The sequence below is a fragment of the Hylobates moloch genome, unplaced genomic scaffold (assembly GCF_009828535.3).
Source record: "Hylobates moloch isolate HMO894 unplaced genomic scaffold, HMol_V3 SCAFFOLD_4, whole genome shotgun sequence".
NCBI lineage: Eukaryota > Metazoa > Chordata > Mammalia > Primates > Hylobatidae > Hylobates > Hylobates moloch.
In genome coordinates, this window is record NW_026652279.1 from 38,610,921 (window position 1) to 38,626,581 (window position 15,661).

At 48.6% G+C, this 15,661-nt stretch overlaps 1 protein-coding gene across 1 annotated transcript in view; it reads right to left on the reverse strand.

The window, feature by feature from the left end:
- PDIA5 (protein disulfide isomerase family A member 5) overlaps positions 1-15,661 on the reverse strand; it is a 94,387-nt gene that overhangs the window by 12,157 nt on the left and 66,569 nt on the right. The window contains exons 12-13 of the mRNA XM_032150006.2: positions 4,382-4,452; positions 3,714-3,874 (exon numbers count right to left, since the gene is read on the reverse strand). Coding sequence (XP_032005897.1) covers positions 3,714-3,874; positions 4,382-4,452 — 232 coding nt within the window. The remainder of the gene's footprint in view (positions 1-3,713; positions 3,875-4,381; positions 4,453-15,661) is intronic.

The following is a 15,661-nucleotide window of genomic DNA, read 5'->3' on the forward strand; positions in this document are numbered from 1 at the left end:
CTCTCAGCTTCTGTTCTGGTGGAGAGCGTGGAGAGCATGGGCCAAGGAGTGAGGCGGGCCTGGGTTCAAGTTTAGATGACTTACCAGCTGTGCAACCTTAGGTAAGTTACTAAACCCCTCTAAGCCTCCATTTTCTTTTCTGTTAAATGAGGACAATGGGATCTTTATGAAGAGCAGAGAATGTATGTAAAGTATCTACTCAGTCAAGGAACTAATATTTACTGAGAGCCTAGATGCTCTAATAAATGCCAGGCATTGGATAAATGTTATTGCTTCTCAGTCTCTTGCTGTCCACTGGGTCCCTCCACTCTGCCTCATGCAAGGATGGATCTCCAGGGTCTTGCAATAGCCTTTGCTCCCCTGCTCCCCTCTCTATAACCCAATTCCCCTTCTTGGAGGAGTATTTCTGGGGAGAGGGCTGCATCCACACTGCCACATCTCCCGCTGAGCTTGTGCCACAGTCCCTGCACCAGCTGAGTGCAGCCCTCTCTCTGCTTCCAGTTCTATTCTGAGCACTTGCAATTCTCAAATATCTCATTCCTCTGCATGGCTTCAGTGATTTCCATGGCCGAGGAGAACTTAAGGCCTCACCTTTCATCCAAGCCCCTAATTTCCAGGTGTTTTTCAGGCATTTCCAGCTGGAGATCCCATTGTGACCTCAAATCCACCATGACTTAGAACACATTACTCTTCCCTACTCCTCCCAAACCAGTCTCCCTGCTGGTGACTAAGACGGGCCCCTCCCAGCCTTCCTCCCTGTTTTGTCCTCCAGCTTCTCTGGTTCCATGGCTGTCACCACTCATCTGACCTTTCTGCTCTGCCTTTTCCCTGAACGCTGCCTCCCCATGCTGGCCTGCTGGTAGGCGCATCTCAGTTACCCACAGCCCGGCAGCCTATGCACCTGCCTGTAAATGCCATCCACCTTGCCTGGTGCTGTCTGCTCGCCCTGCTTCTGGGTGACGAGCCTCAGTTCTCCACCCCCGAACCATCGGCTGTTCACACTCCACCTGAAGGATCCCCTCCAAGTGCCCAGAAGAACTACTATTTGTCCCTGGATAGGGCCCTTAACCTCTCTGAACCTAAGTTTCTTCACCAATGAAATAGGAATAAAAACTCTGGCCTCAGTAGGACTTGAGGATGAAATGGAGCAAGAGATAGGAGAGCATTCTGCAAAGGCTGGCTGCTGTGATCACTTATGTATTGATACTCTCAGTCATGAGAAGTCCACAATCAGTCATAAAAATAGCTTCAACCTTATTATTATTATTATTTTTAAGACAGGGTCTCACTCTGTTGCTGAGGCTGGAGTACAATGGCACCATCCCAGCTCACTGTAGCCTCAACTTCCTGGGTTCAAGCAATCCTCCCACCTCAGATTCCCAAAGTGCTGGGACTATAGGTGCACACCACCATGCCCAGGTAATTTTTTTGATTTTCAGTAGAGGTGAGGTCTTGCTATGTTGCCCAGGCTGGTCTTGAACTCCTGAAGTCAAGAGAACCTCCTGCCTCTGCTTCCCAAAGTGCTAGGATTACAGCCATGAGCCACCGTGCCTGGCCAGCTTCAACTTTTTTGAGTACTTCCACATTACGTCCTGTGCTGAGCACTTTTCACAAGAGTCTCATTTAATTCCCTAGACAAGCCTACGGGGAAATTACTATCTCCATCTTACAGATAGGAAACTGGGGCTTAGAGGTGTCAAATAAATGGCTCAGGGTCACGATCTGAGCCCAGGTCTCTCAGACTCCAAAGCCCATGCTCTTGACCTAAAAGCACTTAAGAAAGTACTTAAACCTGAAAGCACTTAGCCTGAGTGCTTTTCAGGCTCTCAGTAGTAGCAGCGGCACACAGAAAGGACGGAGGCCCCTCATGCTCGCTGTTTGTGGCCAAGACTCTAGAGCACTGATTAGTGATGATCGACACTCTGGATTCCCTCAGCTCTCTAACCACAAGTCCAAGCATCACAGGGACCTGGCCAGATCCCCTGTCCCACCCAGTCCTTCCCAGTGAACCCCCGCCCCACCCAGTCCTTTCCAGAGGCTACAGTGAGCCGGGATGGCGCCATTGTACTCCAGCCTCAGCAATAGAGTGAGACCCTGTCTTAAAAAAAAAAAGGTTGGCTCTATTTTTATGACTGATTGTGGACTTCTCGTGACACCTGGCACCACAGCAAGGCTGGAAAAGTGGGTGTGAACAAGCCACTTGCTTCAGACACCAGAAGGCCTTGAGGGGTGAGCAAGCACCTTTTCCCTTTCAGAGACAAACCATCATTTTCCTCTGGTCCCTAAGACAAAGGCCTGGCTACTTTCCAAATCCTCCCAGTGGACGAGCAGGACAAAGTGGGAGAAGCTGAGGCCAGGATCTCACCAGTCCATTCACCTCTTGCCAGAGGCCTCCCCTGAATCTAGTTGCAACTTTGCTGCCATTTCACAAGCTGGTGTTTCTCAGAACACCATGGCTGAGGGTCCCATTCACACTTCCTGAATCAAAGAGTCTCACAGTCTGTGCTTTAAATAAACACCTCATATCTGACCAATGTCCTAACAAAGTAGCTCAGACCGTATAGGTTCAACTATGTCCCCCTCTAATTCATATGTTGGTGTCCTGACCCCCATTATCTCAGAATGTGACTATATCTGGAGATAAATTATCCCTTTAAAGGGATAATTCAGTTAAGATGAGGTCATTAGGGCGGGCTCTCATCCAACATGACTGGTGTCCTTATAAGAAGAGCCGATTAGGTCACAGATACATATAGAGGGGTGGCCACGGGAAGTCACAGGCCGAAGATGGCTAAGGGGAGGGGCCTCAGAAGAAACCAACCCTGCCAACATCTTGATCTCTGATTTCTAGCCTCCAAAATTGTAAGAAAATAGGCTGCACACGGTGGCTCATGCTTGTAATCCTGGCACTTTGGGAGGCTGAGGTGGGTGGATCACTTGAGCTCAGGAGTTCGAGACCAGCCTGGGCAACATGGTGAAACCCCACCTCTACTAAAAATACAAAAAATTAGCCAGGCATGCTGGCATGTGCCTGTAATCCCAGCTACCTGGGAGGCTGAGGCAGGAGAATCGCTTGAACCTGGGAGGTGGAGGTTGCAGTGAGCCGAGATCATGCCTGCAGCCTGGGTGACTGAGTGAGACTGTCTCAAAACAAAACAAAATTGTAAGAAAATAAACTTCTGTTATATTGTTATATTATATTGTTGAGCCACCTGGTCTGTTACTTTGTTATGGCAACACTAGCAAACTAATACACAGGCTGAGGGGGCTCTTCAAAATCTTCATCCTCAGCTGTAAACCACCACAGCCTGCCCTGTGGACATTACTGGAGGCCCAGCCAACAACTAGCAAACCTGGACGAAATGAGTCTAGCTCTGGCTATGAAGAGTTGTGTCTCCTTCATTTATTCAAAGGGAATGGAATAAAATGCAGACAATAAGACCTGGGCCTAAGGAGGCTGAGACAGAGAAAAAGCAACACAGGTTTAGTGCGTTGATGAAGCTGCGTCCAGAAGGACTGCCAGCAGTGACCTGATCAGGACACGTGATCAGCACATAAAGGGTGGTTTTAGGGTTGAGGAAGTCAGATCCGTCTTGACTCCTATGGGCCTGAGCCCAGGACACTGACCATGAAGTTTACTTCACCTCCTCAAGGTGGTCTCCAGGGGCCGCCAGCCGGCAGTTAGGATGTGCTATTGAGATCGTAACACTTACTTTTGCATCCACTCGAGAAACTTCTTCTTTGTCCTGAGCACGGGCACTGCGTATTTCTCTCCATTCTTAAAATACTTCAACGTAGGAAACTCTGAGATGTGGAATCTTTCTGCCAGGGCCTTGTTGACAGTGGCATCGACAGCTGCAAGGACACCAGAGCTCTGGGATGGGGGAAAGGCCAACCATGCATTACAGCCTCAGATGTGGTGCTGGTGGAACACAGGAGCCCAGACGCTGCCCCCACAACCCATCCTGGACCTGCCAGAATTTAACTGGGGTGGCTAGCCCGGTGGGCTCCCATATCCCAGGGAACAACTGAACATTGGCATGGCCATCATTTCTCATTTATGAGCTGAGATGAGGCTTTTGAATCTGCCCCACCAGCCACGTTGAGTAGATTGGCACCTGTTCCCGTTAGCCAGGGTCTCAGAGAAAAGAGGGAGCAGGCAGAGGTCACCTGGACGGGCACGGGAACATGGCCCAGTAGTCCTTCTGCCCCCCTCTAGGATCCCATCTGTCTAAGATATTCTACTTGGGCACACAGAGGTACTGCTGGCCTCCAGGGGCCACGGGAGCTGCAGCAGGGCTTGCAGGGGAAAGTCATAATGATTCCACCTGTCAGTGATTCTTTCAAAGAGAACGGTGCGGGGGAAGGAAAGGAAGCTTACATCCGCTTCTCCATGGAGGGCTTCTGCTGCCTTCTCAAACTCCGGCTTCATTTTCTTACAGTGGCCACACCCTGTGGGGAGAGATCAAGAGAAACCATTCTTATGGCACAGAGGCCCTCGGGATGCTCCCCTGTGCCGCCTCTGTAAGGCAACTCGGCCCCATTCCCAGACACCAGAGAAAAGCAGCAGCAGCACCAGCCCAAAGAAAAGACATATTTTGCTTAATCCACCAGAAGTGGGTTGGGGTAGCGGGAAGGTACCCCAGACACAAAAATAAAACAACTGCATAAACAATACGGGCAACATGTATGTAGCCTTGGTGTGCCAGGTACTGACCAGTGCTTTACAGCCCCATAACTGCCCCACAAAGTAGGAACTGACATTATCTCCATTCTATGGATTAGATAATTGAGGCACCAAGAGGGCGGTGACTGCCCAAGGCTATATACACAGCCATGGGTCACAGAGCTGGGTTGAAAACCCAACCAATCTGGTGGGAGGCCCAAGCTGCAGGCAGCGTGTAGGTTGTGGCACCAAGCTGTGATCACCATCATCATCTTCTCTGGACAGAAGGCAGTCTGAGCCTTGAGCTGGGCATAAAAATTCACAGAAGCATAAGTATGGGACATAATTACATTCCAATTGTCCCCATATGACATGATGGGATTTTTTTGGGATAGAAACTGCTCTGTCCTTTTCTTTTTTTTTTTTTTTGAGACGGAGTCTTGCTCTGTCGCCCAGGCTGGAGTGCAGTGGCACATCTCCGCTCACTGCAAGCTCCACCTCCTGGGTTCACGCCATTCTCCTGCCTCAGCCTCCTGTGTAGCTGGGAACACAGGTGCCCGCCACCACGCCCAGCTAATTTTTTTGTACTTTTTAAATAGAGATGGGGTTTCACTGTGTTAGCCAGGATGGTCTCTTTCTCCTGACCTCGTGATCCGCCCACCTAGGCCTCCCAAAGTGTTGGGATTACAGGCGTGAGCCACCGCACCCGGCCTGCTCCATCCTTTTCTTACAGCCACATGAACACAGTAAGATGTCAGAAATAATAAAATTTGATGCATTAAAAAGAATTTAAGCACTTTGTGTAGATGACAGACCTCGACATTTGTACATTGTTTTCATTTTAATAGAAAGAGTACTTTCTGGCCTCTGATGCTGGAGGGATTGGGAGGTGAGAGGTCTGCAGACTGCCTCAGGCTGGAGGCTGCTCAGAAAGTGAGCCTGCCTGTGCAGGGACCATGCATTAACCAGGATCAGTGGATGACAGGTCGTGACTCAACCTTCTCAGGGGTGTGCTACTGTGTGGGAGCTGAGAAAGCTATAATTCTACTACTGATTGCTAGGAAAAAGAAAGACAAGAAGAAAGCAAGACAGAAAGTCAAACAGTATAATCAGAGGAGACCTCCCACTGAGTTATGGAATCGGCTTCCCTGCCTCCAGCTGAGCACCCAACAGGGATGAAAGCTCCTGTCTCCTCCTCCAAGGCCATTTCTGCAGAACTCAGCTCCAGGTGAGACATGAACCTGTCTCGTTCTTAATCTCTCCATTTCACTCCTGCCTATACCTGGCTTCCTCAGCTCATCCTCACCCTGTCCCTCCCAGGGACAAGGGACCCCGGAGTGGCTACTCCCCACTTAACTGATAACAGAAAACCAAACAGATCCTTGAGCTCCCAGGCAGTGTTGTCAAGCTCCTCCTCTGGACAGAGCACTAGAGACATGACTCGGTCAAGGGCACTGACCCTCATGGAATGCAGCCCAGGGAGTGGCTACAGTGCTTAGCCACACCAACATGGCGGCTCTTCCCAGGTGGATCCAAGGAAGACAGACACTGCTAACCCTCAACTCGGAGGCTCCACAAGAAGAAGTATACAGGCACCTCTGCTGCCATTATCTAGGGAGCTCCCTACTCCTGTTGGGCTATGATACAGAAGAAAGGGTAGAAAAGGCATCAGCCCTTAGAATCTTCCAGGATAATGACAGAGAGGACCATGGTCTTTGGTCCAGAGGGGAATATAGTGGCACACATGATGCCTTCAAGGGATGAACCAGAGGAAGAGCACCCCTCACCTGCCCTGGCAGCCCCAGGGGAGCCGGCAGCTGCTTGCAGCCCTATTACATATTGTACCCACACTACACACTCATCATGCTGGGCTCTAGGTACCAGACAGTGGCTCTTTTTTTTTTTTTTTGAGATGGAGTCTCACTTTGTCACCCAGGCTGGAGTACAGTGGCGCGTGATGTCAGCTCACTGCAACCTCTGCCTCCTGGGTTCAAGTGATTCTCCTGCCTCAGCCTCCTGAGTAGCTGGGACTACAGGCATGTGCCACCACGCCCGGCTAATTTTTTGTATTTTTAGTAGAGACGGGGTTTCACTGTGTTAGCCAGGATGGTCTCGATCTCCTGACCTCATGATCCACCCACCTCAGCCTCCCAAAGTGCTATGATTACAGGCGCGAGCCACCGTGCCCAGCCCCAGATGGTGACTCTCTAAAGGTGGGACCTGAGGTTATTTTACCTTGTACCTCCCCATGAAGCAAAAGGATCACCATTTAATAGATACACGATAAATATTTACTGGTCAGCAAGAAGAGACCTAATTAAATAATTAGTAGACAACTCCTGGGGTGACCAGGGGCTTGAGAAGACCTCCTGAAGGTGGCGGATCAAAGGACACATGGGGGCAAGTTATAGACAGGACAGAGGGCCCAGTCAGGAGGGCGGAGGCAGCCTCAGAGAAATGAGGACGTCCCCACGCTCAATTCAGCAGTGCAGAATTCTGCTGCCAGGGCTGAGCAAGGCACACAGCCCCAAAAGTGCTCCTAAGGGCTCCTCTGGAACTGCTGAGCTCAGCCCCCCAGAGGCTGCCCCTGGGCTTGGCAGGGCAGCCTGGCTGTTCCTGGCTTGGTTCTCCACAGCAGATATTCTTAATGTCCCCTGCAGTCAGACATTGTGGAGATCATGATCAAAGTGGCAAACCCTTCTTCCAGAAAAATGCACACAGGGTTAGACGACTTTGGGTGTTCACAGTCTAACTAGACCCCACTTGGGATCCCCCCATCATGAGCTGTAGAGGTATCAAGGTCATCATTATTTTGAATGACAAGAATATCACTTTCCAGAAGTGAACATTTAGCATCATCACAAGCCATGTGTTACCTAAATAATCCAGTCACAAAACGGTTGTTTTGGTAAGTTGGCTGTTTGTTTTCCCCACAGAAACAATTTTATACACCGATTACATGCAGATTCCCAGGGGCAACCACAAAAGCCCATTTAATAGGATGAACCTGAAACATAAAAGCATGCAGTGCTATTTGTATTTCCCTGAGCCTGCTCCCAATGGGACACGTGCAGCCCGCGATCCAGTGGGGACAGCAGGCAGGCTGCTCCCTCTAGGCAGCAGCCCCCACCTCAGCAGTGAGAGGAAGAAGAACTCCAAGAGGGACCAGGGAGAGCTAGGGCAGGAGTCTGCGCCTCCCTGGCACTGACATTCTTGAGATTGTCACAAAAGCCTCTCCTCCCCTTCCCCACACTGATGCATATACTCCACATGTATGTACAATTCCAGAGGGATCCTGGACTCCCTGAACTTGCTCACAGAACTGGGGTTAGGAGCCTAGGACAAAGGAGGCCACCGGACTCCAAGCCAATCACTTTCCAATGGGAGGCGAAGCGGAAGAACACGGAGAGCTGACGCACAGGGGCCCAGGCTCAGATGTCTTTCCACACTGGCCCACACGTCAGGAGTAAATGGAATAATCTGCAGAAGATTCTACTGACTTAATATGAGGTATATTAAGATTAAAAAATTATTTTTTTGTTTCTCACTAAAATAGAGTGGAGTAAACCATCCTTTGAGGCCATGGTCAGGATGAAAAAGTTCTACAGCTCTTAAAGGGATCTCCCTGCCCCTGGGGCACCCCCAGGCTGCTGCTCCCTGCACCTGTCCAAGGTGAGCCCCCCACTCTCCTGCTCTCAGGCTGACCTCCCCTGACTGGGGCAGAGTGAGGAGGCTCACTCTGCATGAACAAACTGCAGGAGAAGGAAGCTCAGAGACTTTCCTGTGGCTGTGAGTCCATCACCCGAGAGTTCAACCTGCTCTGGAGGGACGTGAGTGGTCCACGCAAAGTCCCCAAAGGTCCACTGCCCTGAGACAGACTGACTCAGCCCAGCAGCACATAATGGAGGACACACGGGGAGGCCTCAGGAAATGCAGGTGTGAGGCCCTGGGTGGCCTCCATGGGAAGTGGGAGAGGCAGGAAAGAGAGGCTCCCTTGACCACTCTCCCCATATCCTCCATGATATGGATGGTGCTGTCAGGCCAGCTGCTGGCAGGGCCCATGGTCAAGATGGACAGTGGGACTGGAGTAGGAATCGGGGGAGGGAAGACAAAGAAAAGCCAGCCATTGCCATTCACTGAGAACCACTGTTTCTGTCTAAAGTGACCCAGTTGTTGTGGCAGGACTCCTGAAGATGAGAATTCACTGTGTGCTGGTAGGGAGGTTTACTTCATCCCTTTATCAGGCTCCAGGCCTTTGACGCCACTGCCCTGTTAGGGTGGCAAGTGGGTTTCATTCTACCTGCCAGCTTCCATCAGCAGTGGGCCTGAGACAGAGGCTGAGTCTGAGAACTGGCTCACTGGGTAGAGGAGGTGTGACCACCTTGCAACGTCTGCCACAGACATGGGAAGCCAGCTGGGGTCAATACCAGAAGACCTCCAGTTTCTGCAGCTCGCACATGTGGCTGTCTCCTGGACTTCAGCCTCAGCTCCCAGAACTCCCCACCTCTATAAGGAAAGCACTGTCTGTGCTGGGCTTCCACACTCTTATCACAGCAGCCCCACCAGACACATGACACATCTCAGTAGGTCCGTTTTACAGTGCCAGAAATTGTGGCTCTGGAAGACAAAGTGACAAATCCCCCAGGGCCATCACCACCTGCCACCTCTTCCTCCCAGCCCCTGCCCTGATGGATAGGACCTCTCCACAGGCAACATCCACCCTGGACAATCCCTCGCAATCCTACCTTGGTTCTGGCCCCTGCTTTGAGTCTTCCCAGTTCACTGTAGCCCCATCGAATGATCTGTTTCTCGTCTAATTACAAAATACTTCTTATTCAGATATTTCTATGGCATTTAATTTTGTGTTGCGTTGTGACTGTGATATTGCTGTCTTCTGATATTTAAAGGCAGCCGGGGTATATTTTCAAAACATCAATCAGATCAAATCCCTTTGCTTAAAACTTTCCAGTGGCTTCCTATCACAGGTAGATTCAAATCCAAACTTACTATGGCTACAGACCCCACACAATCTGAGTCCTGCCTACCTTCAACCTCAACTCAGGTCACTTCCACTGCAGCCTCTGTCTCTCCTTCTCTTCTCCCATCACACCAAGCTCATTTATACCCCAGGACCCTGGAACATGTTCTTTCCCCCACCTGGAGCATACATACCAACATCTTCCCCCAGGTCTATGTGCGGCTCACCCCTTTACATCAGCCACTCAGGCTTCCACTCAAATTTCACCTTCTAGGAGACCCTCCCTGACCACCTATCCCAAAGGCGCCTCATACTATCATGCTCTCTCCCAATATCCTGTTTTGTTTTCTTAATTGTACTCAAAGCAGCTGGAGTAATCTGCTCACTTGTTCCCTGCCCATCCCCTCAACTGGAATGGAGGCTCTGTACGTGCAGGCAGGGGCTCAGCTGTCTTGTCTAATTGGCCACCATATTCCTGATACTGACCACGCTGCTCCACACACTTTCTGAATGAATTAGCCTCATGACTTGTTAGGTTGTTCGGTTTACACCTGTGCACACAAGGTTTGGCAGGACTAAATTCTTTATGGGCAAGGGTCATGGCTTGCACTCAAATAGTCGTTAATTTGACTAAACACCTCTAATTAGTAGAGCTGGCAACCAAGCTGGTTACTGTGCACATCCCCTCTCCTCCCCTCCCCACTACCATATTTGCGCCTCCTCTGCACCTCACTAGGAGAAAAATGTCTCCCAAAATCTCTAACATCTTTTTTTTTTTTTTTTTTGAGACGGAGTCTTGCTCTGTTGCCCAGGCTGGAGTGCAGTGGCGTGATCTCGGCTCACTGCAAGCTCCGCCTCCTGGGTTCACGCCATTCTCCTGCCTCAGCCTCCCGAGTAGCTGGGACTACAGGCGCCCGCCACCACGCCCGGCTAATTTTTTGTATTTTTAGTAGAGACGGGGTTTCACCGTGTTAGCCAGGATAGTCTCGATCTCCTGACCTCGTGATCCGCCCGCCTCGGCCTCCCAAAGTGCTGGGATTACAGGCTTGAGCCACCGCGCCCGGCCCTCTAACATCTAAGGATGCTGTTCTAAAGTTTCCCATACATACCCTAGAATTCTCTTGATATTGTTAAGGTTTTCAATTCTAGCATCAATTCCCTCTGACCCTGAATAAGACACTAAGGCTAAGCAATAAACTTCTGCAAACAGAGTTTAAGATGAGGAGCCTGGCCAGGCCCAGAGGAGGAGAAAGGTCTGGCTGAGCAAACACCTCCCTCCCTGACACCCTCCTGTCTTAGGGAGCCACAGGTGATGGATAGAGCTGGCTGTGACCTGAGCACCAGCCCCTTGGGCCTGGCCTTCATGATGTCCCTGGCTGTGGGACAGCTAGAAGAGGAGGGTTACAAGCGGGGAGCAGGACTCCGGCCCACTGCATTTCGTGTCCTGATTGTGATTTGAGAGGCCATTAAGTTTTATTGCTAAACTTCCTTGTTGGGCTTTTATCATCTGTGTAAGTGCACTTACTCCAATTTCCGTGATCTGGCATAGAGGTCTGCACATCAACTCCTTGATCATGCTCTTTTCTGGCTGTGGGAATGTTGGCCTCCTGTCAACCCCAAGCCCTCGGATTCCTCTGGATTTCATTAAATTCAATTATACTTATGATTTTATTACAGGCCAGCCATAGGGCTTTCCTGGATGCTGGAACCAGAATTTCCCAGGGGACCAGATTAATCTGTAAAGCTCCCTGGCAGCCAGGGTACTGGGGTAGTACTTGGGCCTCTAGAAGAGCCTGGTTCCTGCCTTGCTTGGAATTTGGCTTGGGGCATGCCAGGGAGGGAGGGTTTCCTACAAATGCCAGCAGAAATATGGACATGGAGGGGCCTACAGAGACCTCAGAGCTCTTTTAAGGCTTCCAAATGCATAAACACCAAAGTGGACTCCTTGACAGTTACAGGCATCTTGGGGCAGACTCACACACTCACAGATGCCTCTGTTCATCACACCACCCCTCTTCTTATGCAAAGAGTTTGTTTTTTCCTTTACGTTAGCGCAAAATGTGGATAAACAAGACTTTAAAATTTTACTTCCAGGTTCCTATCCTAAGGAAACAATCAGACATGTAGACAAATATTTATGCACTAAAACGTTCTTTGCAGCATGTTTTATAATGGGAAATATGGTAAACAACTCAAACCTTCAACATTATGATGCTAGTTAACCAATTTACAGTGTCATTATATTCTACAGTGGAATATCATGTGGCCACAAAAAGCACGTAAAAAAAAGCATTTTTAATAACATATAAAATACCTACAAGATAATGTTAAGGGGAATATGAAAAGGAAAAAGATGCATAGAAAAGACTTAAATAAATAAAATTAGGGCCAGATGCAGTGGCTCATGCTTATAATCCTAGAACTTTGGGAGGTCAAGGCAGGAAGATTGCTTGAGGTCAGGAGTTTGAAACCAGCTTGGGCAACAGAGTGAGACTCCACTGCTATAAAAATTTTAAATATTAGCCAAGTGTGGTAGTGTGTGCCTGTAGTCCTAGCTACTTAGGAGGCTGAGGCAGGAGGATCACTTGAACCCGGGAGTTTGAAATTGCAGTGAGCTATGATTATGCCACTGCATTCCAGCCTGGGTGACAGAGTGAGACCCTGTCTCAAAAAAAAAAAAAAAAAAAAAAGAAAGAAAGAAAATCAAATCCCTTCCTCCCACCTGGCACGATAGACAAATGAAAAATAGAGATGAATTAAAGAAAGAAATTAAAAAATAAAAACATTATAACAAAATATAAGGCACTATTTTTATATCCTAAGGGAGAATTTCCTAAACAACCCACAAGTCCCAGAGGTCAGGATGGGAGAAGGCAGACTTGCAGAATGGCTCAGTGGTTAGGCTGTGGCCTCTGGGACAGCCTGGGATTTCATCCCGGCTGCACTTTTTGGCTATGTGACCTTTGGTATGTTTCTTGACCTCTTGGTGTTTCCCCTTCCTTACTTATAAAATGAGAATAATTAATCATGACATCAAATTCACAGAATTTTTTATGAAGACTAAATCTGTTAAAATATGGAAAATACCTAGAACAACGCCTGATCCATAGTAAGTGTGATCAGTGACCAATAAATATAATAGCTATTACTCAGCTACAAAGGATGTAAAGCTTTGTACAATGAAAGGCACCATAAACAAAATTAGAGCAAGAAACAGACTAACAGAACATGGAAAAGACAGAAAACAGATAAAGATTAATATCTATAATTGTAGACTTCTAGGTCAAGAATAAAAAGACAAATAAATAAAAAGACCTAGCAGAAAAATGGGCAAAGCGTATGAATAGGTGGTCCACGGAAGAAACATGAAAAGCTGATTATCACATGAAAAGATGTCCAGCTTCCCTAGAGGTCAGATAGCTGCAGACAAGTTGCTGTTTTGCCCAGCTTAGCAGAAATATAAAAGGCAGATAGTATCCATGGCTGCAAGGACAAAGGCTCTGTCACCCACTGGGTTTGGGAAAACCTTTCTGTAGGGCAATTTGGTAGCATCTGCCAAAGCTCAAGCTTACTTACCCCAGGGCCAAGGAAATTCACTTTTAGGAATTAATCAAAAATATTTACACATGTTCCCAATTATATATGTTTACCAATGCTCATTGTATTGTTTGAATAGTGAAAAACTGGAGATAAATACAATGCCTATCAACAGGGGAGTTGTTTAAAATTTCTGGCATGTCCAAATTATAAAACATTATTCAATGGTTAAAAAGATTGAGGTAGATTTATGCGCCAATATCTACATTTACATGAAAATATCTTTGAGACCTATTGACAAGTTAAAAAAAGCAAATCACAGAAAAATGGATAGGAAGTGGTCCTACTTGTGTTAAAAAACAAAAACAAAAAAACCCAACCCCGTTTTGTTTTGTTTTGTTTTGTTTTGTCTTGTCGCCCAGGTTGGAGTGCAATGGCATGATCTCGGCTCACTGCAACCTCTGCCTCCCGGGTTCAAGAGATTCTCCTGCCTCAGCCTCCCAAGTAGCTGGGACTATAGGCGTGCGCCGCCACGCCCAGCTAATTTTTGTATTTTTAGTAGAGACGGAGTTTCACCATCTTGGCCAGGCTGGTCTCGAACTCCTGACCTCATGATCCACCTGCCTCGGCCTCCCAAAGTGCTGGGATTACAGGCGTGAGCAACCATGCCCGACCAACCAACCTCCTGTAGTTTAGGTAGAAGCACTGCAGAAAGAGAAAGAAGGATCCGTCCTCCACTGTGAGTGGTGACCAGCCCTGAGCAGGGGCACGGCGTGGGGAATGAGGGATTTTCACTGTCTGCACTATATTCTTAGGTATCCCTTGAAACTTGCACTGCTGATAACAAGAATGCTGTTAATATTATTCTTAAATTATTTGTGCAATTAGAAAATACAAGTGGCCAAGTGCAGTGGCTCACGCCTATAATCTCAGCTGCTTGGGAGGCTGAGGCAGGAGAATCGCTTGAGCCCAGGAGTTCAAGACCAGCCTGAGCAACATAGGGAGACTCCATTTCTACAAAAAGAAATCCAAAAAATTAGCCAGGTGTGGTGGCCTGTGCCTGTAGTCCCAGCTACTCAGGAGGCTGAAGTGGAAGGATCACTTGAGCCCAGGAGTTTGAGGCCAGCCTGAGCAACATAGTGAGACCCTGTCTCTAAAAAAAGAAAAGAAAAAAACAGAAATGAATGAATGAATAAAATAAAATGACAGCATGAAGGTACCTCATGGTATGATAGTTACACAAATCTATACATGTGATTAAAAAAAAGGTTGATTTTATGGTGTGTTCTTTTAAAAAATAAAAGTTAAAAACAAGACAAAAAAATGAAAAAGACTAGCAAGAATGATGCCAAAAACTAAAAAAAAAAAAAAAAAGTGATTACCTCTGGATAATGGGGATTATAGGTAGTTTCTTTCCTTAATCATTTATATTTTACTATACCTTCTAGATTTTCTACAAAGTTTATATATTGCTTTGAGAATGAGACAAAAATACAGTTAAAAGCTTAAAAAAAAAAGATGACAGCAGAAAATCTTGAGTCTGATGGGGACCTGCTGCCAGGAACAGCCCGGCTCCTGGAAGGCAGTGCAGATACCTGCTGGAGACAAGATATGGCAAAGAAAACATCCCATCTCAGACCTGTTGCCAAGGAAAATGGGTCGATGAGTCAGGGGGTGGGCAAGGGTAGAGCCACGTGGCCCCCAAGAAGCCCTGTAGCACAGGGGAGAGGAAGGGCAGGGGGTGCTCAGGATCCCCAGCACCTGCATGGGTGTCCGCGGGCCTAGGAGAGACGAGCTGCTCAGGAACACCCCTCTCTGGGATGCCCCCCTTGCTCCCTAAACATCCCCATATAAATGATGTCTACTCAGGTAGTGCCACGGCAACTTGTCCTTCCCCTGCTAATGCAGACCTGAAGTTACTAGAGAGGGACAAAAAACAGTGACAAGAGATGAGTAGCCATGCACACTCTGACTTCTCTCATATGGAACGCCGCAGAAAAACAAAAAGGTGCCACGGGTGGCAGCAGCCAGTGTCCTCCTGACACACCCTTTGCAGAGAGCATCTCTGTCGCCTGCAGGGTGGGAAAACTGGGCCTGGGGCTGCACGTGAGGCCCCGCCGTGAGGACCAGAGGGAGGTCAGGCACGAAGCCTCGCTACAAAGGGGAAGCCAAGTGCTAGCAAGAGAGGCTGCTCCTGGCCTTGGGTCCAGGCTCTGTCACCGGCAGCACCACAGACATGCCCCTCTCAGAGCCCTCTGCTCACACTCGGCCTGTGCTGCCCAGGAGGCCCAGCCCAGCTCCTGGGGGACAGGGCTGTGGGGCAAACCTGGCTGTAAATCTCAGTGTGGCCTGTGGCAGAATAGAGATCACCCAAAGGGCCTAGCACCGTGGCTTCCCTGGGCTCATTTATTTAGTGACAACTTACGCATCAGTTGGAGAGGCCACTGAAGTATCTGTGGAGGGTTTCTAATGGGCTCTTG